Here is a 27962-nt window from a genome sequence, read left to right on the forward strand (position 1 = left end):
TTTTTAGTATGAAGTTGTGTTGCTCAAGTCTCGTGGAGCACTGCATCTGAAACATTCCATTCGGCTAGCAAAGTTGTGCTCATTGCATCCCGACCTGCATTCATCCACCAAATATATACATCTAACTTCTTTTTTGGTACTAAAATCAGTCAAAAGAAACTATAGTATGGGAAAAGCTGGCCATTAACATGAAGACATAGTCATATCAATGTTTACGAATTTAAAAAGATACCAAGCATTCACCTGGTACATATCCAGTCGCCGGATTTCCACCCGGAACGATTACCACCACCGAATCCTCTAGAACGTAGAACATCACAATCGGACCCTCCGGCAGAGTCGTCCTTGAATGCACCGCATTTGAAGCAGCTAGAACGACTGGCGAAATTGTGAGTACCACAGTTTCCCGCAGTGCAGTACCAGTCACCTGGTCGGACATCAGAGCCGATGGTGAATCCAAAAGAGGAGCCACCCCTCCCACCGCCGAATCCACCGAAGTTTTCACCAGACCGGAATTCCCCACAGCGTTGGCAGGAGTCCCTCCTTTGGAAGTTCAGGTGCTGGCATGACCTGCAGTTCCAATCTCCCGGCCTGCTCATATCTTTTGAAAACAAATTCATTTTAACTCAACAGCCGATACAATGTCTCAAAAGAAAACATTTAAGATTTGAAGTACTAAACTTAATTAGAATAATCGAAAGATGATAGCTAGCACTTGAACAAGAGAGTGGATATGGAAGGAATTCTTGAAGAAACGGGTCAAGTAAGGGCTCTTTATATACAACGCTTAGACCCCATAAAAAGGAATGAATTGAGGGATAGCTGTGTGTCCTGCTCTTCACATTTATAGCCTTGATAAATGAAATAATAATTGTATTAGAAAAATATAATAAAGGAAGAAAACAGAGAAAGGAAAATTTGAGATTTTAAATAAATTCGCTGGTTTTTTTAGGGTTTTGGTGCATGGACATATACATGCAGTGCAGCCACGTAAAAAGCAAACAGAAGATCCTGTTAACCTGCAACCATAGCAGGCCTAATCCAAAATTGCTGTTCACTCAATTATATGTATTCAAAGTTGTATCAACCTTTGAAAAAGCTCTTTGACCACTCCCGTCTCATCTCATTCACCTTTCTATAACATCTTTTTTTTTAAAAAAAAAATACAAAGTCCGATGGCCTATTTAGGAATCAAAATAAATTTAAGTTGAACCGGTTAAAAATGACGAGTAAAACCTCATTAAAGTAATTGGTAATAGAGCAATTTATTATTGAAATTCATTTAATTTGAATATGCATATATTAAAAATCATAGACCCATATGTTCTAAATCAAGTATTAACTATTATTCTAGTTTTGTTAAAATTTTCTTATTAATCTGCAATCAACAACAACAATAAAACCTCATTAAAGTAATTGGTAATAAAGCAATTTATTATTGAAATTCATTTAATTTGAATATGCATATATTAAAAATCATATACCCATATGTTCTAAATAAAGTATTAACTATTATTCTAGTTTTGTTAAAATTTTCTTATTAATCTGCAATCAACAACAACAACAATAAAACTCTATTCCCAATATGTAATGGGGTAAGGGGAAGGTAGGGTAGTAGGCTGCCCCCAACGCCAGGTTAAGAGCAGCTTCCGTGGAAGACCTCCGACAGTCAAAAAATTAAAAATAAAGATAAAATACAATGCATGTATACATAAATCAATAAATACATAGTTGAATAGTCTTCATATACGCGTTTGTAATAGGAAGTAATCCATGCACATAAATCTCTGTATATAGACAGAAACGTAAGTCCTGGCTAAATTTAAAAAGAGGAAACATGAAGAGAAAGATACACGGAAGTCAGCGATAGCAAGCTACGAGAAGGAATAAAGTCTAAATGAGTTAGAACCTAAACTAAGGCAACACTACTCCGCTACCCTAGTTCTAATCCTTCATAAAATCCAATGAAAGAAACGTATAGGTCATGGAAATTACTACAAAGGCAATTTAAAAAGAAGAAAGAGATGCTACACCCTATGGCTGTGACCCACACTACTCGGCTACCCTGGTCTTTAGTCTCCATACTTTCCTATCAGAGGTCATGTCCTCGGTAAGGGCTAAATCCTTCAAATTAGATCTCAAGCAGTCTACCCACTTCATTCTTGGTCGTCCTCTCCTTTTGACATCGTCGACTGTAATTGACTCTACACTCCTGACCGCATCCGACGGTTTTCGCCTAAGAACATGCCCAAACCACTATAACCTTCCCTCCCTCAAATTTTCGGATACATGCACCACCCCCAAAGACCTCCTAATTGCAGAGTTTGGTGTCATGTCCCACATAGTCCTACCACATGCCCATCGAAGCATTATCATTTCTGCTGCCTCCATCCTCCTTACGTGATCCTTCTTGATTGCCCAACATTCTGATTCATACAACAACGCTGGTCTTATTGCCATTCTATAAAAGTTTCCCTTAAGTTTTAGAGGAACCTTCTTGTCACACAAAACTCCAATAGCAACCCTCCACTTTAGTCATCCCGCATTTATACGGTGTGTTACGTCGTCATCTACACCCCCATCTTTATGTATCATAGACCCTAGGTACTTGAAACAATCCTTTGAGGGGAGAACATGTCCTTCGATGCATACTTCTACATCTTCATCGTTTTGGTTTCCACTGAAGTTTGAACATAAAAACTGTCTTTCAATATTGATCCTTAGACCTTTTTATTCCAAAGCAGTCGTCCAGGTAGTCAGTCTACTATTCAGTTCATTTTTTGTTTCAGCAACTAGAACAATGTCGTCAGCGAAAAACATACACCATGGAACACTATCTGGTGTTGCACAATAGATGTCGTCCATAATCAAGGTGAAGATGTAAGGGCTAAGAGCCGACCCCTAGTGGAGTCTGATTTCCACCAGAAAAGCCTTGGTGTCGCCAACTATAGTTCTGACGTATGTAGTAGATCTACAGTACATATCACGAATCGCCCGGATATAAGCAGTTGGGATCCGTCTCGTTTCCAAGGTCTTCTAGATCATATCGCAGGGTACGCTATCATACGTCTTCTCAAGGTCAATGAACGCCATGTGAAGATCTCTATTTTTTCCCTATATTTCTCCATAAGCCGTCGAAGTAGATGTATCGCCTCCGTAGTAGATCTGCCTGGCATAAAACCAAATTGGTTTTCCGAAACCCTAGTAACCTGTCTCAACCTAGCCTCTATCACTCTTTCCCATAGCTTCATGGGATGACCGAGTAGTTTAATACCTCTGTAGTTACCACAACGTTGGGGATCTCCTTTATTCTTATAGATTGGTATCACCATAGACTCTCTCCACTCCTCTGGCATATTGGCAGTCTCTAAAATAATATTAAATATATTGGTCAACCACTTAACTCCCTCTTCTCCTAGGGTCAACCACACAGTGATTGAAATTTGATCTAGACCGACAACTTTGTCCCTCCCCATCTTTCTATGGTCCATTTTGACTTTCTCAATCCTAATCCTACTTGTAGGGCAGTCATTGGTCGTAGTATGATGGTCGGTTGACCCATCTATGTTACTATCTCTACATGCACCGTTATTAAATAATCCAAAGAAGTAACTACCCCAAACCCTCTTAATATCATGATCTTTCACTAAAAGAACACCATTGTTATCCTTAATAAACCTAATGCTACCTATATCCTTTTTCCTATTCTCCCTGGATTTTGCAAGCCTGAAGATGTCGATTTGTCCATCATTGGTGTCTAATCTCTTGTACATTTCCTCGTATGCCTTATCCTTTGCTTTAGCCACTGTTTTCTTGGCTTCCCGCTTTACCTCATTGTATCTTTGTTTAGCTCTCGATCTTTCTTCATCGTCATTTCATTGTAGCAACTCCTTGAAGCAAGTTTGCTTTATCTTTACCTTAGTTTGTACTTCGTCGTTCCACCACCACAATTCTTTATGATCCTTGGCCTTCCATGTCGACAACCCAAGGGTGGTTTTGCCCACCTCTCTGATAAAATTTGTCATATTTTTCCATAACATATATGCATTATTTGAGCTTGTAGTTCCAAAACCTGTATGAGACAAAACCTTTCTCTTAAAGTCATCAGCTGTCTCTCCATGTAAGTTCTTCCAAAGGATCCTAGGGTTACCTAGTTTAGCCCTCCTATGAGTGCTCTATCCGAGGCGTACACAGAACACCAAAACCAACAATCTATGTTGTGATGCACATGCCTCTTCAGGGAACACCTTACAATCAATGTAAGCCCATCGATCCCGATTTCGAACCAGGATGTAGTCGATTTGGGTACAATGTCCCCCGCTATGGAACGTAATCAAGTTCACATCTATCTTGTTAAAGAAGTAGTTGGTGACCACCATATCGTGTGCAGTAGAAAATTCAAGCAATGTATGCCCTCATCGTTCCTACTATCAAAACTGAAACCCCTATGAACGCCGTCATACCTGTCGATTTCACTACCTACATGGCCATTGAAGTCTCCCCCTATGAAAACTCTTTGGTCCTCTAGAATACTCCTAAGTACATCATCTAACGAATCCCAAAAGCAACGTTTCTCCCCCTCCCCTAGGCCAACGTGTGGGGCGTACACTGAAAGGACATTCACCACTTCCGCTTCTATAATGACCTTAATCATCATGATCCTATCACGTTATCTACAAACTTCAACTACATTTTCCTTGAGCCTAAAGGATACCAAGATACCCACCCCATTTCTAGCGTTATCTAAGCCTGAATACCACAACTTGTACCCGTTACACTCTCTGGCGCGAGCCCTTTTCCACCTAGTCTCTTGAATACATGCAAAATCTATTTTCCTATTACTTAGTACGTCGGTCAGCTCCAACAGCCTAGCATTTAATGTGCCTACATTCAACATACAAACTCTAAGTCTAGTCTCACTGACACCACTCAGTCGAGCCCACCCCTATACGCCCAATGGGATCTAAAAGAAAGACATGACCTCAAGTAATCATCTATAGCTGAAGCTATGAGGAACTATGAAAAAGGAATCCAAAGAAGACATAAGATGCACCAATAAAACACTAGAGAATTGAGGGGTACTAAGAAGCCTAGTTGGTTACTTAATAGGATTTTAATTTATATAAAACTAATTGTTATTATTAATGCTAAAAGCCTAGTGTTAAAAGTGAAGAAATTAGAATAATATTGATTTTTATTATTAATCTGCAATGATTACAATATAAAATTTAATCAGAATTTTTTAGTCATTTGACAATAGATGTACACACAACCTACAAACACAATTATTTGAACTCAAAATTTCTAGAGGGGACAACACTCATTTTTACTATCAAAGTCGCTCAATGAGTTAAATTTTGTTAAATTGTACGAATGAAAAGAATAATATTATGAGAATTTATTTCTCAGATGAAGACCCTTGTAACAACTTAATACTAGGAGATCACAGACAAAGAGTTCGCTTGACCGTCAGGAATGGTAACATTCATTTCCTGGGAATATTCTGAAAAATGGAAGCTAGGGCCATCTCAGATCTCAATTATTTCGGTCATGTCTATTTCAATCATACTTTGAAGAATCAACAGTCAAAAAACACATGAGTAAAATTGGTGTTGCTTTACATCTATGTTTGAATATTCTCCCTTTCTTTTTTACATTGTTTTGGTTGAATGAGGTTAAAGATCAAGTAGCTTTAGTCTTTTGGTTTTGTGTGTGTGCTGGTTAAAGATATTTTATTTATTTCATGAATTATGTTTATCCTTTTCTTGATTTAGGGTTTATTCATTGGTTTGTTCCATGAATTTATTACATATATATATATGATATCTATACTATATATTATGTGACAAATCGAATTAAATTGTGATATTTGGGAAAATGATGAAATTTTAATTTTCATAAAATATTTAATTACACGATTAAATTTTTAAAATTGTATTTCATTGTCATTTTATTAGGTGAAGATATTTTTGTTCATTTTAATCCTTGGACTTTTTCAACTATAATACACATTATCTTGAACCATTTTTCAGTTAAAAAAAATAAAATAAAATCATGTGAGACTTTAAGAACATGTAATGTGACATATTATTTATATATTTAATATTAAAAACTTTAATAATCTAAAAAGTTCTCAATTTTAAAATAGCATAAAGTACTTCAAAATATTTTATATTTTTTAAAAGATATTTTATTATTTTTTAAATTTTAAATTCATAGAATATAAATGAAACTTAAATAACGTGATTAGGTTTTTTTTTTATAAATATATCCTTTTGCTTTGATTGATGAGTCGTGCAATAGCATCAATAGTCTAGAGGGAAAGAAACAAAGAAGAAGCTAAATGGGATACAATTCATGCATGCACATATTTGATTATAACTTGGATATATTTTTAGGGGAAAAAATAGAAAGAAAAAAGAAAATGGAAATGGTAAAAGAGAAGGGCAAGTGGTGAGTTCCAATAAAGATAGGTTTAAAGGTTCTCATTTTGACCGTCTTTTCTTTTTCTTTTTCTGTCTTTTATGCGCCTGCTTTGCTTAATCACTATGCCTTGTCTTTCCTTTTCTTTTTTGTTCCAAAACCACTCTTTATTGCGACTTTCAACATGGTTTTCCCCATCATATTTATTATGATTAGGAATACAATAAATTTTACTATTAAATTTATAAAACAATACCATAATTTATATTTGACGTCTTTCGATTCTATAATCATAAAGATCTTGACTAAGGTATTGTTGGAAAATTCCATATAATTTATTTTGGGTAAAGAATTCATATAATTAAAATTATTTTTTCTAATGATTTATTTTTTTAATACAAGTGAATTTTTTTTAATACATCCTACATGCAAGTGTTCGAATCTGAATCTTTTAGGGAGAACAACATTTTACTTTACCATTAAAGTTACTCAATGAATTCACTTAAATTCTTTTTTATTTTATAAAAGAAATTAAAAATTTATCCTTTGATCTATCAAACACAAGTAAGATTTATATTATTCCGTTACGAACAAAAATTAAACTTAGAAATTACTTTTTATTTCTCTTCCCATTATTTTTTCTCCCTTCAAAACTAACATGAGGGAGAGATGATAAAGAAATAAGAGATGAAAGAATAAAGAGTGGAATTGAGAATAAATAATAAGAGGTGTGGTCCATTCTCTTGAAGAATGGTAAAGGAAGGAAAAGAGCGAAGTGTGGTGGGTGATTCCATTGGTTGCTAAGCTTTTTGAGTGCGTGTGTGTTTTTATTAACACACATTCCTTCACCTTTTTCCTTCAAAATTATTATTACTAATGCAATTACCGTTTAAACTTGGCAAATAAAATTCATATATATTAACATTTATAATAAAATTATTTGTAAAAATAAAAAAAAATGCTTTGTGAAATAATTATATATATATACATGTTTGTAAGTCATTGATCAGAAATTAAACGTGGAGTTGAATGCCGACATGCGACTTGTAAAATCTGGAAAAGGGAGATTTAAATCCACAACTTTAGGGTGTAAGGAAAGGGGCCGAGAAACCATTACCATAAAGACACAACCATTTTAAGTATGCTTCAACTAAACCAAAGCTAAAGCTGTCGTGTAAAGCATCTCCCCATGATTTTTATTTTTTTTAAATACCGTAAATACTGAAGTTCAAAACTCTAAAGTTTTTAAATATCACTTATTATAGATAATTATGTTTAACGGTTTTCTACCCTACTTTACATGTACATAATGGTTAAGATAGATTTGGACAACTCCAAGCGGTTAATTTATATTAATAGTTGAGGATTAAATTATGATTTGTAAGATCTTCTCATTGATCCTTTCTTTTCTTTTAGTCAAATGGTGGAATGTAAAATCATACTGCTTTGAAAACTATTTAAACAGTACAATTATATCAATCTACACGAATTATTCTATTTTAATCTTTAAAAATGTCATAGAAATATTTGATATGAGAATTCATTTCCTATCTGATTTAACGAAATCAATCTTTGTTTAAATTGTTAAACAGAGCAATGCAACTCATAATGTACATAAAAATTAAGAATGAATTACACAAATTATCCCTTCACTTATGTATAAAATGTTACAAATTGATCACTCGAGTTATCAAAGTTTACAAAACAGTCATTAACCACTCATTTATAGACGGAAAATTAACACAACAATCGATAAGATTGGTATAATATAAAATTTAATCTTTAGCATTTACACATTATTACAAGTTCATCCTAACTCTAAAAAATTGGAATCAACATTTTACCTTGTAATTATCGTTACTCCCCCCTTCCAATATCTTGTCATGCTGTTCGTTTCTCCTGCTTTCTTTTTTTCAAACTAAAAATATACACAAACGAAACGATTTTGCACATCTGCAATTATTTTTGTACAAAGGCAGTTAGTTTACAACCCGTTAACGAATTTAAGTAAATACCCTCTTTAATTAAACCCTCGTTTTTGCATATTTGTGTTATTCACACACAAATACATCTCTAAGCTTTATTGATAAAACCGCAACTCCACAACAAAGGTTTAAAAGCAACTTGGCCTCTGCCATATCGGATTTTGGAACTTTCACTTGCATCTTTGATTTGTGGAGGCTTAAGTGATCTACTTTGAGCCCAACCCACGCCTTTGAAAACTCCACGCTTCTTTCTTTCAACATCACTCCACAAATTTCCCATTCTCTTTATATTTCACCAGTAGCTTTTTTTATCAAATCAAGAGCATTCCCCGTCTCTTCACGATGATCTTTACCATAACTGGCACAAATCCTGGGAAAAGTTGCAGGTTGCCCAAGGATGTTGTTCATAGTTGTTCCCCCACAATCACCCTCAAAAGGGATCTGACCATACAAGAGGCCGTACAAGAACACCCCAAACGCCCACTATTCTACAGTATTCCCATGCCCTAACTCCGTGCCCAATCGATCCCAATCAAGCATCAGTCTTCTGAATATCGACTGGTACTATCGCTTCAGCACTCAATCAGGAAGAATAAGCTTTCAACTTGTTTTTCTTGCTAGGAAATGAAAAACGGTAGTAGCATTGGAAGTACTTGTCCATGATACTACTGGCATTGCATTTTAAAAGCTTTGGTGAAATGTCACAATCAAGAAAGAGATCAATGTCCATGAGCATAAATTGAAAGTCATCAAGAACTTGTGCATGAAAGAATTTGTCCAAAAAGAATGATGCAAATTGTACACCAAATAGAAGATAGCATAAATTGAAGAATAAGAAAAAGCTCTCCAGCTCTTAAATTAAAATCACAAATTTTCTCATGCCGATGAAATCAAGTTCAGGAACTACAAAAGATTTTAATACATGAAGGAAAACGTTTACAAAAATTTGTTACTTGTACAACCTGCAAAACTGATGCAAATTGCAAATTTGGGTGAGTTACTAAAATAAAAAAGGACAATGGAGTTTTCGGAATTTGTTTGATGATAGAATGATGAAGTTGCACCAAATCTTTCTCTCGTACATGTACCTGTACTTCCTGGTGTAACTTACTCGACAAAATTTAAACTTAAAATTAGTTTATGTTATGATCCTGGAAACAAGGTGATCATCTGTGAAACTCCTTGCTTTCCATCTTCTTATGATGGTTACCAGATCACTTTATGAGCTTTAAACAGAACGAACCCGAACTGGTCATAATTCTTCATCAGTCACTCAAATCATCAAACCCTTCGAAATCACTGATGTCATCAGATGCATCAACTGCTTCCTCATTTTCCTTCTCTTCATCATCAGTTTCCATTTCATCTTCTGATTCCTCTTTCTCACTCTCATCCGTGTCCTCAAATATTACTGGAATTGTGGGATTTTCATCAACCTCATCCTCAACAATCTGTCATAAAAAATTGGGGAAAAAATAAGAATACAATTCACAGTACAGGTCCCAAATTAACCCTCAGTGTTCTAATCAGCCAAAAACTTCAACATAGCACATACTCCTGCATAAAGGAAGTCTAAGCAACTTGATATTTGAAGAGCTGATTCAAAAGTTGAGACTCTAGATTCAATAAGCTGCATAAAAACAAGCATCCCCATTATGAATATTAGTATATGATTGAAGTTGGACAATAAAAGATCCAAGTGGCTTTTTTAATAAAAAGAATCCATAATTTAATGCTCCCTTCTGACCTGATACAAAGAGTTCAGAGCAAGAAGAGATGCTTCCTGGGACATGATTCCACTGGCATGATGAAGTAGTAAACTTTTTATCCAATGGAGGGAACATGCCAATACGGCGCCCCTGCATTGAATTAGAAATATTGAAGATAAAACTTTAGCTCTAGTTATAAATGAAAAACAAGACAACTATGTTTACCTAACAATAAGCAATGTGCCACCATAAAGCAAGTGAATAGGCTTGGTTAACATCACTCTTCTCCAGTTACAGTATAAGAAAAAGAAAGAGTGCACGTGTATTCAATGTAATTCATGATTGTTCGAAACATATAATACTTTACCTCGATTGCGTTATAGATACAAGAGATTGTAAAAGCTTAAGAACATCATATGGATTCAACTGAGATACTGTATTTGCTATAACCTGAAAAGGCAGAGTTCTCATATTAGCATTGTTACCATACATATATTTCCATCAATAAAAGACCCGTCAGTACGAAATGACCTTCTCATCTTGAGTGTATAAGCAATCTAACAGAAAAGCACCATCATCGGCATGCAATGCCTGCTTAAGCAGAACATTAACTGAATCTGCAGTGGGAAGCTTGCCACGAGGAGAGGGTTCTCTTCTTTCTTGGTTTTCATTGGTTTCAGTTTTTCGATTTTCTATTAAATCTAAACTTGCAAGTTTCTCAGCCATGGTAGGCTCATTTGGATCATCATTTACAAGGACCCCGCCTACGTTCTCTCCCTGACCTATTCCAAAATCATAAATGAAATAAATACCAAGACAAAAAGAAGAAGAAAAAAAAGAGGCAGGGCATACTTCACAACTATTACAGAGATCTGATGCGTATTAAATCATGCATAATATCCAATCAATCCTATGTACCACATGATACAAAAAGATAAGAAAGTATAGCAAACATCATATTAACATTTTATTCTTCCTGTCCAAGGGTTTTATTAATCATTGAATATCAAGCATACGGCAAACGTGTACAAAACTGATATGCTAGGTTTGACAGCAATATTTTTTCTCTCAAGCCATTAGCTCCTGTAAGAGAGAAGGGGGAGGTGAGGTAGCACATTGAGTATTATTTAATGACAAAAATGAGGTATATATGATTCGATTCATATCCAAAAACCATTAGAACTTAATTCAAATCCAGCAAGATGTAGAAGCCCTCACCAGTAATATCTGTGCCTCTTTTAGCTGCAAGGTCTGGATCAGGAGCCGCTCTTTTTTTTTTGGAATTGCCATGTAGATGATAACTGAGACGAGCAAAAGAGGAAGAAAACCAGAAGAAGAAGAAGAAATAAATAAAGGAAGGAAGAAGAAAAGGGGGTCTGGACGATCAGAAGAAAAACAGCAGCTGCGGGAAAGGAAAGGAGCGGGAATAGACAAGAAGGAAAGAAACTAGGGCAAAGGTTTATGGGCTGTTAATATGGGCCTTTTAGCTGGTAACAAAATAATTTAACACCAAATATTTAGGATATAAACATAATTAATTAAGGAAATGTATGTAATAATGAAATTATTTATTAAAGATATTATTTAGTGATAGATATCTTGATGATAAAATAGGATATTATAATAATTAAGAAGAGTCTAAAGTGTACGTCACATACTGAAGCACACCACTAATGTGACACGTCGATACACATTGTTAACTAAATTATCCTTAATAAATAAATATAAAAAATATAATGATCTATCCACAATTAATCATTTATTATTATTTAGTTTAAATTTTAATAAGAATATAATTAAATCATATTTTTATTAAAAATTCTAATTGTTTTAAGAATTTTGTTTGTTTAAGATTGGTACATTTAATTTATTTAAGTTTACAAAATCATCCCAACAATTACTATTAAAATCAACCATTGACAACCTTAGTCATGGTCAGAAAATTATGTTCTTCAATGTACAATAGTTATAACAATCAATACATTACGTATTCATTTATTAAACACTAACAAAACATTACCAGAATACTCATATTTTATGGAACTTATTATATGTTCGAGTAAGGTGTTTAAATTTCAGTTTTAACCGATTTAATCAATTGAATTTAAATTTTTTCGATTAATCAATCGGTTAATTTTAGGTTTGGTCAGTTAACAGTTAATTTTTTTTTTAAAATTTATTAATAGTTAATTCGTTTTGAAATTGGTTAGTTAACAGAATTAATAGAAATTATTAAATATTAATATATTATTTATATTATTTATATATTAGCCTTAGAAGTGTTTAAACTTCAGTTTTAACTAGTTTAACCGACTGAATTAACCGAAAATATTAAATATTTAATACATAATATTATTTATAAATTTCAGTTAGTCGATCGAATTAACTAAACTTTGTTCGGTTTGATTAAAACTTTTGAAGAAAAATCACTTCAATTAACGGTTAAAGGAAAAAACGATTAAATAATTTTAGGTATCCCGATTCGATCAATAACCGAATTGACCGATTGAACATCCCTATTTTTAGTTGCATTTGCAAGAAAACGTGAATGAGACAATTCAAAAACTTAAACCTAAAGGAATACAAGCTTTGGGGTTGTTTGCCATGTATCCAATACGCAACAAGTGAAGAATTTACTAAACAACACCTTTGAGGTTAACGAGTCTATGAAAGTCTTCAATTCTATTGCCAATAGTTGGAGGGGGGGGGGGAACGAAGTTAAATAATATTGTTTATGTTTTGATTTCAACAATATGAGAAAATAGATATATTTATATCATATGCTGTGGTAAATCCATTTAAAATACCTTTGTTGAAAACAAAAGAATCTATCCATGCCTTAAGTTGAATGTGTCACGATCATATATCGAAGAACGTCATTTTTCGATAATGAATAGAGTTGTCGGCAGTTAATTTTGATTGTTGTTGCTAGGATCATTTTATAAATTTAAATAAACTAAGTGTTTCAATCCTAAACAAATAAAATTTAAAAAATAATTATACTTTTTAATAAAAACAACGTTTAATTAAATTCCTATTAAAATTAAAATTAAAAATAAATAATAAAATATTAATTATGAATAAATCATTATATTTTTTTAATATTTACTTAGAAATGACAATTTAATTAGTGATGTGTTTTAGTATGTCAAATTAGTAGTATATTTTAGTATGCGAAGTTTACTATAGAATTTTTCATAATAAATAATTTTTATTTCTGTTAAAAGATAAATATCACATTTTTATATTAACTTTTTATTAGATAAAAATATTATTAGTATAATTTGATTTTTGAATTCAAATTTGAAAGCTAATCGAATATTAACAAAGAACCGGATGTTTTCACCAGAATTGGACGGAAAATGGAACTTTCTAATTTATAGTCGGGGAAAAACTAATAAAAAATCAAAATCAAAATGGAAAACCGAAATACCAAAAATGTCCAAAAAAGATTATCTTTGGTACTTTTAAGTACATTCACGTATATATCCCCCAACAAGACAATATCGATATGTAGCTATTGCGTCTTAAAATGTAAAAACAGAAAAGTCTCTCCCGCACTGTTTTCTTTAAATTAATTTATTTTCCAACAAAACGCTCCCTTCAACCCCCCTCCCCCCCAAAAAAAAGTTTCAATTCTCCCGTTTCCAGAAAACTCCGGTAAGTTCGAACCCTGAGCATGATCTATAATCTAATTTCATTAACATAAAAGCTATGATTCCTTTAGATTTCATTGATTGCATCTGGGTTTATAATTGGTTTATTTTTACTTTTTTCTTTTTCTGTTTTAACATTGGACCGATGCATGATGTAATAATTTTCTTGATTAATCTCTAATATTCGGTTTTAATTCTTTATTTTTGGATGAAATTTCATTTCCTTCGCCCATATGATCATAACTTAAATCTGGCTTTGTTTTTACGTGCTACAATTTTTGTTGTTGACTGTTTTTTTTCCATGCTTTATTTATAATGAATGTCAGAAAAATATTGGAAATGGTTGAAGCGATGCAATTGATGAATATATTCATGCTTGTTATTTATTCACATATATTGCCTTTCGATCTCATAAATTTGAAATTTATTATTATTATTGTTATCCTAGGGATTGAAAGAGTGCTACCTTTGAGGTGTTGAAAAAAAGGCAGATTTTAAGATAATTGTTACCGACAGTTTTAAATTTGAAAAAGAAAAATGCCGAAGGATAGAAGAGTTGGTTCCTTATCTTTTGAACGCTCTAGGATCTCTCCTTACCCGTGTAGTTCTAAGGGCGGGGATGCTAAGCAATGCCAACGGGAGAATCCATTGGAATTGGGATTCGGATCAGTTGAGGATGTTAAAGAGTGGGAGGATGCAAGGTGCCCCATTTGCATGGAACACCCACACAATGCTGTACTTTTGCGGTGTTCTTCCTTTGAAAAGGGTTGTCGCCCTTTCATGTGCAATACAAGCTACCGCCATTCAAATTGTCTTGATCAGTTTTGCAAGTCATCGTTGTCATCTCCTTCCACTGCTGTGTTACAGGAAATTCCTTTGGGAAACACGACCTCTACTTCCAGTAGTTGGAGGAATCCACCTTTTCATGATCATCAAACCGAGGCTGATAGTGATCTACAGCCAAAGCTTTTTTGCCCTCTTTGTCGAGGAGATATTTACGGCTGGAGTGTGGTAGAACCAGCTCGTCACTTCATGAATTCCAAAGCCAGGAGTTGTTCATCTGAGACATGTGATTTCGGTGGGACTTATAGTGAACTTAGAAAGCATGCTAGGTCTGCTCATCCTTTAGTCCGACCATCAGAAGTGGATCCAGAACGACAGCGTGATTGGACTAGGTTACAGCGCGAAAGGGATTACGAGGACATGCTTAGCTCAATCCAACCAGTTGCTGCGGAAGAAAGTAATGGAGAAACCCTTTCAGATCTAGAGGATTTTCGTTCTTGGTTGACTATAAATCTTGCATACTTGACACTTGCGCTTGAGTTCATCAGTGATTCTAGGAGTATTGAAGATGATAGTTTTAGAAGGAGGTCGGGAAGTGGGAGGTTTAGGTATGATCGAGAGTATGATCATGGTACTAGGGAGAATGGTAGTTCTGTATCTGATCGAGTACTCTTTGGTCACCGAAACAATCCTTTGCCAGAAGAGAGACTTCTAGGTAGACACCGTGCCTCACAGGGCATTCTCCAATGGAGGAATAGTAGTTCAGCATCAGATAGAATTTCCCAAGGTAGGCGCCGGAGCTCACAAGCTGACAGAACACGTCGAGGCCAAGGTGGATTGCGGTGGCGAACACCAAGATGGTCCTCCGATAATGGGCAGTGATTGGACCTCATTGTTTAATGATTCTTGCTGTCCCAGGTACAAAGCTGTTGTGCTCAGTTTTAATATTGACTGCTGTTTCTCTCGCTGACTTTTATGTCCTTGTTCTTTTTTTATGCTTTGTCTTTTGTGTGTGTATTGCAGATGGAAATAAAAGCAGGGGGTAAGGGTCAGAGTTTAGGTTTATTAAGTCATGTTAGACTTTGAAGTAGAAAATGAAGTCCCTGTTATCCCATTTTGTTGTTTTATTTATTTTTCACAGAAACAATGTTTAATGATAAAAACATCAATTTCGTCTGTGTAAATGTTATCTACTTTTGCAAAACTTCGTCCGTTCCCTTGTGTTTTGTAAGTTCTGATTGTTTGCAGTGCGGGAATTGCTTAAAATGTTGTTGGAAAATATCTTTTTGTTGGATCCCCTTTATCATGTTTATACAATTACTGAATTCTTTAGGGACTGTGTAATGACCAATCAGGAACACCCAAATTAACCAACTCGTAAGATGATGCATGATCTGTCTACAAACAACGAGCTAATTACTGTTATTGCAAAAGCATGTATAGTTTACCCTTCATACTTGATAGGTTTTATAGGCGAGGTTTCGAAATTCTGCTACACTCGAAGAATGAGCAGATGTTTCTCCGTACATGTAGGGGTCAACATCATCACCTGCATCAGGGATTATAAGAGAATTAGTTAATACATTCTGGAATGTCAGTAGACATTGCGATAACATAGTACTGAGTAAGTTGCAGTATTTGCTTGAAAGAGACAGTTGCATACAGGTTCCATGGCTGAGCAAAATCAGGAAGGATGCAGTGTGCCTTGCAGCTTAATGTCATACTTCTCATTGTTCCTTAAGCCCCTTCAAAGCAACACCTTCAATGAGAGGTTAGAGTCTTTTTGCCTGAACTTATTTACTCTAAATGCATTTCGTTCAAGGAGGTGGTCCAAACTAATGTCATGTTTTGCATGGCAAGAAGTGTGAAACATGAAAGAGTTTACAGGTGGCTTTGTTAGAAAATTAATCCTGAAAGATGTAATACTTTGAGCCTGGAAGCCTCCCACTTAGTCCGATAACTGCCCCTAGGTAGATGAGGTATGGATTGGCATTTCCATATCTTCCAAGACCATAAGCAGTCGCAGAGTAGACGGCCATTGCAGCACCCATGCTAAAGCCTCCATTACGGACCTTAACTGTCAAAACAAAACTGGCACTATGTAGACGATTAAACGTATATACAGCCTTGATATTCTAAATCAAGGCTAAACCTTGAGTTATAGTCAAAGCATTTATTTTAGTTATCGTTGAAAGAAATTTATGTTAGAAACTCTCAACCTTTTTTCCTTCTTGATAAAATTGAAGACTTTAAATTAGGGACGGATGACTGCCCCTTTTCGGTCCATCCCTACTTTAAATGATCATTGAATGGCATTGTTAGAGTTAATCCATTTTTTATTTAATCCTTTCTCGTTTAAATATTCAAATTTTATTGAGCCGTTTAATTTAGCTCTTTCTCGTTTTAGTTTTAATTTTAATTTTTATTATCGTATTTGATCCAATAAGATATTAATTATATCGGCCACAAATATGACTTAGTTCAAATTAAAAATAACTATATTTATAGATCACAAGTAAAATCTAATAACTCATGATATCTAATTTTGGAAAGAATCAAAATCAATATTTGATAAAAGATTTGTGGTTAATAGGAGTAAGAGAGTATATATAATATGTTTCCTCATATTACTTGTATATCCTAATTTTATTACATAACCAAATGTGTTTCATAGGCTTGTAGGCTTACACAAATTATTTTTCACTGAAAATAAAGTATCACATATTATATATATAATTATATTTATTTTAATGTAAAAGTAAATGGATTTGTTTAATTTTAAAATATATAAAATTTGAATTAAAGTAATTTTTTTGTGTATAATTGCATGAATTAAAAATTAATGTATCTCATTAAATATTTGAACAAAATTAATGTATAATTTGGATATTTATTTATATTTTTTGAAAAGTTTTTTCCATTGTATATACTTATTTGAAAAATAAAAAATAATAAATTTATCACAATTTAGTCATTATTATTATTATTGATTAAGCTAAAGGAGATTATAAAGTAGTATCTATTCTAAGTACTCTCAACAATTTGATAATGAATATTTAATTACCTCTACAATCACTAATATTCAAACCCGTAACTTTTATAAACAACAATGTTTATTTTAACCATTGAGGTATGTTTATTATTTGACAGATTTATTATTTGGTGCAGTTTATTCATTATTATCACATAGATGTCGTGTAAAAATCCACTTATATAAAAATTATAAAATACGCCCACTAAATTAAACAAAATTATAAAAAAAATGTAAATTAAATTGGCTTTATAAGTACGAGTCCCACTCGAATATACAGTTGTGTACATCTGTAACTCCTTCCTTCCCTCCCCAAACCCCCCCCCCCCCACCACCACAAATTCTTTTAATTAAATCTAATTTTGTGTTTTCCTCCTTTGTTGTAATTTTCAGCGAATTAATGTTAATAGTAGTTGAGAGAAAAGACGTTTACATGTTCACGGAATTAATCGGACTTCATTTTCGTGATATTTGAATCGACGGCGAAGTGAAGAGTGAGGAGCGAAACAGAAGGCAATGGAGAAATGTGGCATTTGGATCGACGGCGAAGTGACGAGTGAGGAGCGAAACAGAAGGCAATGGAGAAATGTGACATTTGAATCGAAGTGGTGGCTGGGTTTTAGTTGGTGATCGGGATGGAGCGGTTCCAGTTTCTGGAAACTTTGGGCCATTGTTGCGGTTCGAATTTTAGACTGTTGGTGAGGTTCAGGTGAAAAAATTTCCACGTCAACATTTACGTTAGGTTAGACGCATATTTCTTTTCTTTTCTTTTTTTCATCGTCTTTTTGAATACTTTGTTTTAATTTTATTATTATATGTTAATTTTTTTAGTAAAAAATATAAAATATACGAGGCAAAATGATAATTTAATTTTCATAAATTGAAAAATAATAAAAAAACAAAATATAACTTTTAATACAAATAAAAATTTCCTCATCATCCATTAGAACAAAGATCATTCACCACGTCATAAAAAGAGCACGAGATTACGGGTCCCACAATAGACGAGGGAACGAACATGCAACATCGTTCATCGACGCATGAAATAAAAAGAGCGTAGCTAGAGACACAGTCATTGACGATCCAACGGTCTAAAATCAATATTACAAGAATCAACCGTATTCCCGGAACTAACAGAAACATTACCCAGATTTCCAACCAAATTAAAAAAACAACAGCGTAGGAACAATATGATTTTATATACACTTTCATTCCGAAAAGTTATTTTTACCCTTACCCGATTATTATTAGGCTTCGTTCAATCACTTACCGGCCAACCCGACGTATCAGACGCAAGACGAGACGCGATCGCAGAGTGGTACATCATATCGTGAAACGCCGCGTTCTCCATCGTCTTCCTACGAAGTTGCTTTGCTTTCCCCTCGGTGAAGCAACCGGTCGTGCATCCAACTCTAGATCTACTCGGATCTGAGTCCGGATCTGGTATGTCTGACTTTCCCTCCGACGTAAGACCGGTATTGCGATCATTAAGGTAATCGGGGTTGGAGGACAACCCGAAGAGAGGAGCCCACCAGGAGGAGGAAGAAACAGGTTTTCTGCGACTCGGATCGGGTCTTTGAAGTGAGCCGGATGAGGCCCGGATCGGGGTTGAAAGGGAGAACGCAAGAGTTGTCGCCATTGGGAAAAAATGAGTTTCTCAGGGAAGACGAAGGATTTGGAAAATGAAGAATGGAGAAAAACCACTTGTAGGTTTTTGTGCGGATACAGTGGTCGGGCAATTATCGTCTGCGGTCTAAAAAGGATATGCTCAATATAACCTTTAAAGATATGATGGTTATATACTATATAGGACCTGGTCGAAACATGTGTAAGGTGGGATACACAGGCGCTACGGTAGGGACGGGTAGAGGAGACCAAAACTTTCTTAAAACGGATAAGATAGGACACGTGGAGGACATGGAAGAGCGTGTACAGGTGGGGACGACCTTCTTTATTTCCGCACTTTTCTATGTTAAAGCTGTCGAGAAAAATGGAAGTTTACGAACCGGTCAAAGAAAGGATATCTTTGAGTAAAAAAGAACACTAAAAATTATTTTTAATTTAATTTCTATTTTTGTCAATTTTTAAAATATTATCATTTTTTTGATGAGATGTGTTATCTTTTGGATGTATTTTTTTAAAGATGTAACTAATATGATATACTTTTATTATATATATACGTGTTTAATATTTTTATTCTATTATTATTATTATTATAAAATTAAAATTTATTATTAAATGAATATGTAATATTTGATTTAATTTTTTATTTTATTTTTGATTGTATGATAACATATTAAAATTAAAAAGTGATTTTGATCGGTATAAATGATATTTTTTTATAATGATTATTTAAGTATGTTTACTTTATTTGATTAATTTAGGATGGACTTATTGGTCGGGATCATGTAAAAATAAAAATGATTCTGTTTGGATACAATGTGGATCAGATTTTCTTAAAGGGTAACTTGGGAATTTTCTTATTCATATCCCGAAATACTTCTTCAATCTCTTCTCTTCTCTTCTCTTCTCTTTAACACATCAATATCAGGCTTTTCTCCCAAGCAAAGAACATATTTTTCTGTTCAGCAGGAAAACAACATAAAAGCCCTAATTAAATTGGGTGGGAATGTCTGGGAAAGGAGCGAAAGGGTTGATTACAGCTGGCAAATCCGCCAAGGACAAAGAGAAGGACAAGTAGAAACCCATCTCTCGCTCATCTCGTGCTGGTCTCCAGGTCCTTCTCTCCCCCTTAATTTTCGGCTTGAATTACCTTTTTTTATTGTTTCGGTGTATTGGATTTTTAATTATGAAGCATTCTTCAATTCCAGGCAAAATTTTAGATTCGGGTCAAGAAGGAGATCTTTTGTTAATCAATCCTCGTGTTTATTGCCTTTTTTGGTATTTTTTTTAGATGAATGCTTCAAAAATTACGGGTGGAATTATTGAAGAGAAACTTGCATTTGTAGATAGCAACAAATATTTGCTTTGTTAGAGGATTATGGTAGATAATCTGGCCTAACAATGGCGTTGTTCCAAATGCCCTCAATAAATCTACCCACAATTGTTTGAATGGATGTCACTGAAGGTAGCCATTGCTGCGTTGATGTTTGAATTGGGGGTATGAACCATTGTGTTCTTTGTCGTTTCCCTTTTAGTTATCAATTCAAAGGATTCATATGTTTTATGATGTCGTTGCAAAAAGGGACAGTGTTCTATGAGCAATCATGGTCCTGAATTCTGCCTTATCAGTAGTCATTTACATGGATGAGGGTGAAAAAGAAAAGCCGAATGATGGGATGGGGAGTTGGGAAAATTTGCTTCCATTATTAGTAAAAGTTTGTACAAGCTTTGTGGGTAATAGAGATATTTCCACAGGGAAAGAAAATGCACGTTCATTTGTTATATAAAATTGAAATTTACAGCATTAAAGCTTCATGACAAGTCATTCTGCTGACATACTACGAAGAACATTTTGCTATATAAAATCCTTGCTATTCTGAATATGACCATATTGTTTAACATTTTATGGACTCGTAGTTGTCTTAATCACCATCTACATCATCTAATGCCCTAAAACTTTGTTCTATTTGGTAAATAATAGGTAGATTTGTTGGTTAGATTGGTTGTATTCTTCAAAAACTGTTTCGACTTTCAGAACATAGATATCTAGATATCCAATGTTATAAGCTTACAATGGTTGTTTTCATATCTGGAATCGTCTTGCTTTTTGGTACATGTGCCTATGCTTTTTTATGGTAAGTTCCAAAATCTTCCAAATCTGCATCCTTTTCCTTGTTTGAATAAGCATAATTGGTTGTTTTTTTCTCTTTTTTTTTCTGTACGTCATCTAGGCATAGATCATCTATAAGATGTAGACTGCAAATTGGATTATACTTTGTTCTCTAGTTGAATTACAGTTAATTGTTCAAAATTATTATCAGTTGATTCTTATTGTACGGCATGCACTCTATGTAGTTCCCGGTGGGTTGAGTCCACCGGCTGTTGAAGACAAGAGTTAATACACATGGAAGGGTTGGAGCAACAGCTGCTGTATACACTGCTGCCATACTGGAGTACCTGACTGCTGAAGTGCTAGAACTGGCAGGTAATGCAAGCAAGGATCTGAAGGTTAAGCGTATAACACCTAGGCATTTACAGCTTGCTATCCGTGGTGACGAAGAACTTGATACGTTGATCAAGGGAACCATAGCCGGTGGTGGTGTTATCCCACACATTCACAAATCACTTATCAATAAATCCTCCAAAGAGTAGCTTATGTTAATTGGTCTCTCTGTTGCCTTTTGTTTGTAACCCGTTAGCCTCTGAAAAATGTTCTCGGGGCCTGCTTGTTTCAGGACAAGGTGGATACTTGTTTTCCAGTTGCTAATTATGGAAAGTTCAGGATTTGAACTAGAAAGATGGCTTCATGATGCGATTCTAATATAAACTGCTGATATGTTTTATGGATAGATGAAGACACTGCTCATTACTTTTTATCTCAGTGATTCGTTTCTCCCATTTTACTAATTGAACTCCCTCAGGTCAATTATTCTGCCATAGAAATGCTTTGTATCCCAACTTTGTTTTTTTGTTAGGCTATATCGTATATTGCAAAATTAAATAATATGAAATTGATTTTTCATTTGAACAAGAAACATTAAGTTCAATTATTTGAATATATGTTGATTTTTGTCAAAAATCCAAATCAATTAAACCATGAAACAGAACTCCAAACCATCGTCCTGAATTTGAAACAAAGCTCAAATGCATTAATTGCTAATTTCGACAAATAATATGTACATGTACTGCCATTTTACCACTCCTTTTAAGTAGCAAATAACATTCAAATTTTTCATCCCCACCATGCATCCAAAATCAGATGGAAAGCAAAGGAAAATTACAAGAGAGACAGCTCCCCAGAGAAAGAGGGCTACAGCGAAGGCTCTTAACTCATCAAAATTACCCAAAAGAAGAGAGGTTGAATTTATCTCTTCCTTTGGAGGTAAATTGCTTGATGAATACGGGGGGAAGGAAAAATTAAAGATAAGGATTGAATGGCTCCTACAAGACATAAGAACCCTATTTAAATAAGTCAAAAAGGAGGCGTCCTGAAGACTTTTTGCAGTTCTGGTCTGATTAGCAATCTGCTTATGAAAGGTGAAATAGCTGCAAGTAATGCCTTGGGGCATTCCTCATGAGGAAGATGGCCGCACCCAGATATTGCAACCAGTCTCTGCATGCCAACAAATATAGCAACATTAACAAACACGATTCATAGTTTGCATATTGTAGAATCAATTAAGTACTCGACAAGTTCAGCTTGAAATATGACAACAAGATCCGGAAATGGAACAAAAACATTGTCTCAAGGTGAACACTCAACAAGGAATTTCAGTAGAGTTTATGCATGCAATATTTTCAATTTCTTCAAAAACTACATACCGGAATAAAAGAGTGATAAGAAGTTTGACTGTCCTCGATAAAATCAGGATACAAATTGAAGCAGAATACTTACAGAATTAACAAATTCTGAAGCCATGGCCTGGGAAGATTTGAGAGAAATATGGGAATCTTCAGCACCAGCAATGACCAATACTGGGACCTCTTCAACCGCTTTTAGCAGTGACGTTGCATTTTGTGGTGAAAGGATTGTTTCATGCGACAACCGGCATATCTCATGTAGCGCTTCATCCCAACCCTCAACACATAGTGGGGCCTGCTTGAAGCAAGATCATGTCAGCAAATCAAACACCTAAACTGAAACTTCAAACAAGTAGCTATCATTCAATTTCATAAACCTAAATATAAGCTAAGTAATTTGATAAAGTATGCTACGCAGATGAAAGTTATGTAAAATCTAACGGAAATTTCCTTCACGGTAACTAGTAGCGAGTTATTCCTTATGTTACAATGGCAATACAGATGCAAATTGCTTTTTACCCTTCTTTTTGTTACTCATGAAAATAAATCGTTCCACATACAGAAACTCATACTTTTCCAACATCATCAGTCTGCATAAATGCGCTAACCCTGGTATTTTATGCGTTTTTTTATCTTGATTAGTTTCTTTTTAAGATTCCCTTGTTCATTTCACAAAATAAGCTGTTGTTTCAAAAGTAAATTCCCTGATTCTACAGTATCTTCCCAAATTTAATTTTCCCCCTCAAATCATATGCAAGATTACCACCCTACATTTTAGTTTTGCAGAAAATATACCTTATACAGGCTCAAAACTTCTGTTGTTAACTTAGTTGCATCATACCATGCACGCCTATTCACCACTTGTGTAATTTCTGTTCGCAGAAGCGGGCGAACTAAGTGCTTCTTCCCAAGTGAAGTGCGCAAGAGTATCCTTGCAAAGGCGGGGACAACTTCTCTTGACAAGCTAACACTTAGCAAAACCACTGCTTTGATCGTAATCTGAGTAAACCACCAAATAAACAAAGGATAAACAGTAAGAACTAAGCTTAATCATTTCAAGCCACTCCTACTAACAGAGATTTAAATAGGTCATGACCATTTATACAATCAGAGAGAGATCATCTTACAAAATTTTAGCCTATAATACGGAATTCCAATGAGACCTGACACTCCAATATACAGCAACAAAATAATGAACATCTAACTCAAACCTCATATGCAATATTCAAAAGTTAAATCCACAAATATATTCTTAGACAACAGGAACCGGTAAATTGAAGTAGAAAATCCGACAAGAACAAATAACTAAATAAAGCCTTTCTCTAGGTTTATTCTAAATTTAATAATCTTTTAATTTTCCTTCATTCCAATAAGTTAAACCCACAACTAGGCTTCTTCAACTTCAGGAAGCAGTCAATTAAAACACGAAAGCTGAAATGAATTAGAGAAATAGACAAACAACCTTTAAAACACCATGGTTTAAATTTTCTGTCCTTTATTTGGATATCTTTCATAAAAGTTTAAAATGCGAGCATCCTTAAAAAATGCCAAAAATAAACCCACAAAACCAGTCAGTTAATAATGGTACAGAAAAATCTTGAAGCATCACTCACATCAAAAGAATTCACAGAGGCTTGGACTTTTTGTGCAGCCTTCAAAGCAAGAAGGCCTCCATCATCATGGCCAACAAGCACCACTGAAGAAAACCCCATCTCATAGCAAAAGGAAAGAAGCAAGTCAACCTGAAAATATTAGGTGATAATACTTATGAACTTCATATGACAGATAAGAGAACAAACAATATACAGAAGATACAGCAAGGAAGTCCTTAAAAACTCAAAAAGAGCTTCAAGCGTTATACGTGTAACATAAGGCCTAGAGCACTCAAAGAACTGCTTATATAAACGACATGGCATATGTAGTACATCTTAAGGCATTTAACTCGGTGAGTCATACTTTTTTTTTTTTTTTTGAAAACCTTGGTGAGTCATCCTAAGTGTCAGAAATGCATCTCCCTGACAATAACCAAACAACATTTAAAAGAGCACCAAACCATACCTGAGTTTCAAGCTTGTAAGGATTGGGCAACTCCTTTCCCTCCCACTCCTTCCGGCTTGGCCTAGAAGTCAATCCCCAGCCAGGCCGATCAAAAGCAGCAACTGAACAACCAACCTGACAAGCAAGCACCCCCATCACATGCCTCCATGAAAAGACTCCCCCTCCAAACCCATGCACTAAAACAATTCCAAGCTGGACATTTGCCTCTATGTCTTGCTCTAGAGTCCCACAGTTCAAATGACTTGTCTCAAAGTGTGTAACTGAATCCTCATGGCTCAAAACAGGAATATCATCAGAAAGAACAGGAGAGCTTGGGGATCCATCCAACAATGGAGCATAAAGTGAAGAGGTCTGAAAATGATTGCTATAGCTTCTATGAAGATGGTTATATTGCGTCTTTGACAACAATTTCAGTGCTTGCCTCTCAAGCTTTAGCTTTCCAGGAGAAACTTGTGGTATAGAACCAACTTTTGATTCTAGAAATGTAGTAGATAACAAAGACCTAGTGGGAGAACCAGGAAAGCAGAGCTTGTAATGAATGGTAAGTCCTTGCAATTTAATGAACATACTATCTATGTCAGCAAGTAATCTAACAGGGAGTTCCCCTTCATCTCGAGATTGCCTGAAAGGATTTCGCCTGGTTTCACTGTCGCTTTTTGGAGTTTTCCCTGCAGAGGGAGTGGAAGATCGAACCTTCAGGAAGCCGGAGAGAATATTTTTGCATGAAAGAACCTGCAGTAACTTGAATGTTACTACCAAAAACTATGACAACTGTAAAGGGCTCTGTGGTTGCATTAGTTTAAGCTATGGTGGAATCGAACTACTGACTTACATCACATGAAATAAAAAATACATTAGTTGTACTTTAGAGCAACAATAAAAGTTTATTTCACTTATCAAAAACAAGAACAATAGAAGTTGAAGATTAACAGCTAAAACCACAGAATTTCAATTTTTTTTCTCCTTGAACTTTTTAAAAATAAAACTAAAATTCATAGAAAAAGACAACTGAAAACCACTTAGAATCCATTTAGTTACTTGCTATTTACCGTTAATTTTCTTACCTAAAATTATTGCTAAAAACAAAAGGATAAAGATAATGATAGAAAGCTAAATCACTGTTGATTAAACAGAAATAAGAAACTGGTGGGGGGAAAACAGAAACAATCAACTAAATGCAAAATCAGTTCTAACATAATACTTTCACATTACCGAAAAATCATGATTTTTTCTCGTGCAAAACAACTATTAAAAGTTTAACTTCAATTCAAGAAAAAAATATAAGGACAAAAACAAAAATTAATTGCTAGACTTTATTTGCATCAAAAAAGAAAAATCCATTGTTACAAAAAAGTAATAATTTCAATGTAATTATAGCATAATATATTAAGTAAAATCGTGCATTTAGTTATCAGAAAATTTTTAAACGTCGATTTATATGCTTGATTTCTCGGAAATCAAAAAAGAAAAAAGAAAAAAAAAGTCACAAAGGCAATGATAATTATAAATACTTATATAGTAATAAAAATCACAAAAACCAATATTAACCCAGAAATGAAAGGCACGAAAACTTACAGCTTCAGGGTCAACTCGATGAAGCAAAAGCTTTCTTCTTGCTCTACAGCTTGTTCTATAAGCAACTACAGTGTGACCAAGTGCAAAAATTACTAACGAAAGAAACAAAACAGGCATCCCCCATGATTTCTTCAAATGAAGCCTTTGCTTTGCAAGGGAATAAGCTGGATACGCCTCTATACCTGCCTCTGCCTGTGCCTCTATTTGAGAATTCACCGTAAAAACACATGCTTTAACTGAAAGTAGAAGAATCGAAATGAATGAACATAAAGTAACCGTTCCTAAGTAAGGTCCATGGGATAACGCTGGACCGTCGCACATCGAATACACACCTGCCAAACCCCAAAAACAAAGAAAATTTTGAATTATTTGTTTGTTTGTTTTTTCTAAGAACTCATGAATAATGGAAATAAGAATCGTACAAGTGATTACTATAGATCTGAGGATAGAGACGAGAGGTATATCAGTTAAGGAGTTTTTGAAATCGTAACGACGAAGGTGCTCGTGGAAACCGTAGCACGTGATGCACGTGAAGCTCGAGAGTAAAAGGAAAGGGACCGTGATGTCGCATACCGCCACCAGCAACGGAAGGGACGATGCTAGTAGCGACGCCAGCATCGCCACCATGAAAAAAGCCGTCCGTACGATCCTCCTTGTTTTTTCCACTGCCATCCATGCCCTCATCACCATGATCGAAAATTCCAATCGAACGGCCCCAATGCACTCTTCCGGAATTAAAAACCAAAACAAAAGAAAAGTCTCTTCTAAAATGAAATTATTTTGGAGTTGAAACCCAGGAGAAAACCACTTTCACATGCCAGATTCATTCAACGGTGGTCTCACGACCTTTTTCCGACTAAATAAACGGGTAAATGGGTCAATTCACCGGTGCCGGAAATCAGACAGGCTGGTTGTCGATGGGAACTCCGTTCTATTCTAGGCTTCTATACAAGCTCAATGGAATCATTTTTTCCTTGTAATTATACTTCAACAGTATTGCTTGAATTGTATCTCCTTCTCTGGCTTTGTTTTCCCCCTCCTTTCATCGTTGGTTTTTCTCCTTTCCCTTTTCGTTTTCACTTCCTTTTATATTTATTTCTTAAAAGTGGTTTTTACTAGAATTTAAGTTTTTTTAAAGGCTCAAATATAAGATGGTAAAATGACCCGAACTCGATTATGAAACTCGAAATTCGATTAAGTTCAGGTCAGATCGGGTCGGGTTTGAATGATATCGGATTAGATCGGGTATAGGGGTCGGGGACGGGGACGGGATAAGGTATCCTCGCTCCGCCCCGATTATATATATATATATATATAT

General features: G+C 34.8%; 5 protein-coding genes and 1 pseudogene across 6 annotated transcripts; 2 read left to right on the plus strand and 4 right to left on the minus strand.

The window, feature by feature from the left end:
* On the minus strand, positions 1–26055 carry LOC120133404 (transcription initiation factor TFIID subunit 15-like). Of its 2 annotated transcripts, XM_039149998.1 has the most exons (4): positions 26040–26055; positions 9516–9518; positions 244–601; positions 1–94 (listed from the first exon to the last, which is right to left on the minus strand). In XM_039149998.1, the coding sequence occupies exons 3-4, from the start codon at positions 597–599 to the stop codon at positions 4–6; spliced, it is 447 nt and encodes a 148-aa protein (XP_039005929.1). In that variant the 5' UTR covers positions 600–601; positions 9516–9518; positions 26040–26055; the 3' UTR covers positions 1–3. The 2 variants fall into 2 exon arrangements, with proteins under 2 accessions (XP_039005929.1, XP_039005928.1); XM_039149997.1 differs by lacking the exons at positions 9516–9518; positions 26040–26055 and adding an exon at positions 681–776.
* On the minus strand, positions 9530–11501 carry LOC120133382 (WD repeat-containing protein 43-like; the record flags this gene model as incomplete). Its single annotated transcript, XM_039149976.1, has 6 exons — positions 9530–9859; positions 9964–10038; positions 10156–10267; positions 10485–10567; positions 10649–10899; positions 11336–11501. Coding segments are annotated over 6 exons (873 nt in total), but the record flags the coding sequence as incomplete, so codon positions are not given.
* On the plus strand, positions 13744–15760 carry LOC120133403. Its single transcript, XM_039149996.1, has 4 exons — positions 13744–13777; positions 14222–14239; positions 14291–15474; positions 15580–15760. Exon 3 carries the CDS (start codon positions 14311–14313, stop codon positions 15436–15438), a length of 1128 nt encoding a protein of 375 aa, XP_039005927.1. The 5' UTR covers positions 13744–13777; positions 14222–14239; positions 14291–14310; the 3' UTR covers positions 15439–15474; positions 15580–15760.
* Positions 18828–19315, minus strand: LOC120133406. Its single transcript, XM_039150000.1, has one exon. The coding sequence runs from the start codon at positions 19224–19226 to the stop codon at positions 18846–18848; it is 381 nt and encodes a 126-aa protein (XP_039005931.1). The 5' UTR covers positions 19227–19315; the 3' UTR covers positions 18828–18845.
* On the plus strand, positions 20129–21992 carry LOC120133405 (annotated as a pseudogene).
* On the minus strand, positions 22353–27708 carry LOC120133402. Its single transcript, XM_039149995.1, has 7 exons — positions 27067–27708; positions 26645–26976; positions 25070–25801; positions 24625–24753; positions 23807–24010; positions 23106–23306; positions 22353–22823 (listed from the first exon to the last, which is right to left on the minus strand). The coding sequence occupies exons 1-7, from the start codon at positions 27332–27334 to the stop codon at positions 22683–22685; spliced, it is 2007 nt and encodes a 668-aa protein (XP_039005926.1). The 5' UTR covers positions 27335–27708; the 3' UTR covers positions 22353–22682.
* Between the last annotated feature and the right edge of the window lie 254 nt (positions 27709–27962).

Source organism: Hibiscus syriacus, unplaced genomic scaffold (assembly GCF_006381635.1).
Source record: "Hibiscus syriacus cultivar Baekdansim isolate YM2019G1 unplaced genomic scaffold, ASM638163v2 tig00110579_pilon, whole genome shotgun sequence".
Lineage (NCBI taxonomy): Eukaryota > Viridiplantae > Streptophyta > Magnoliopsida > Malvales > Malvaceae > Hibiscus > Hibiscus syriacus.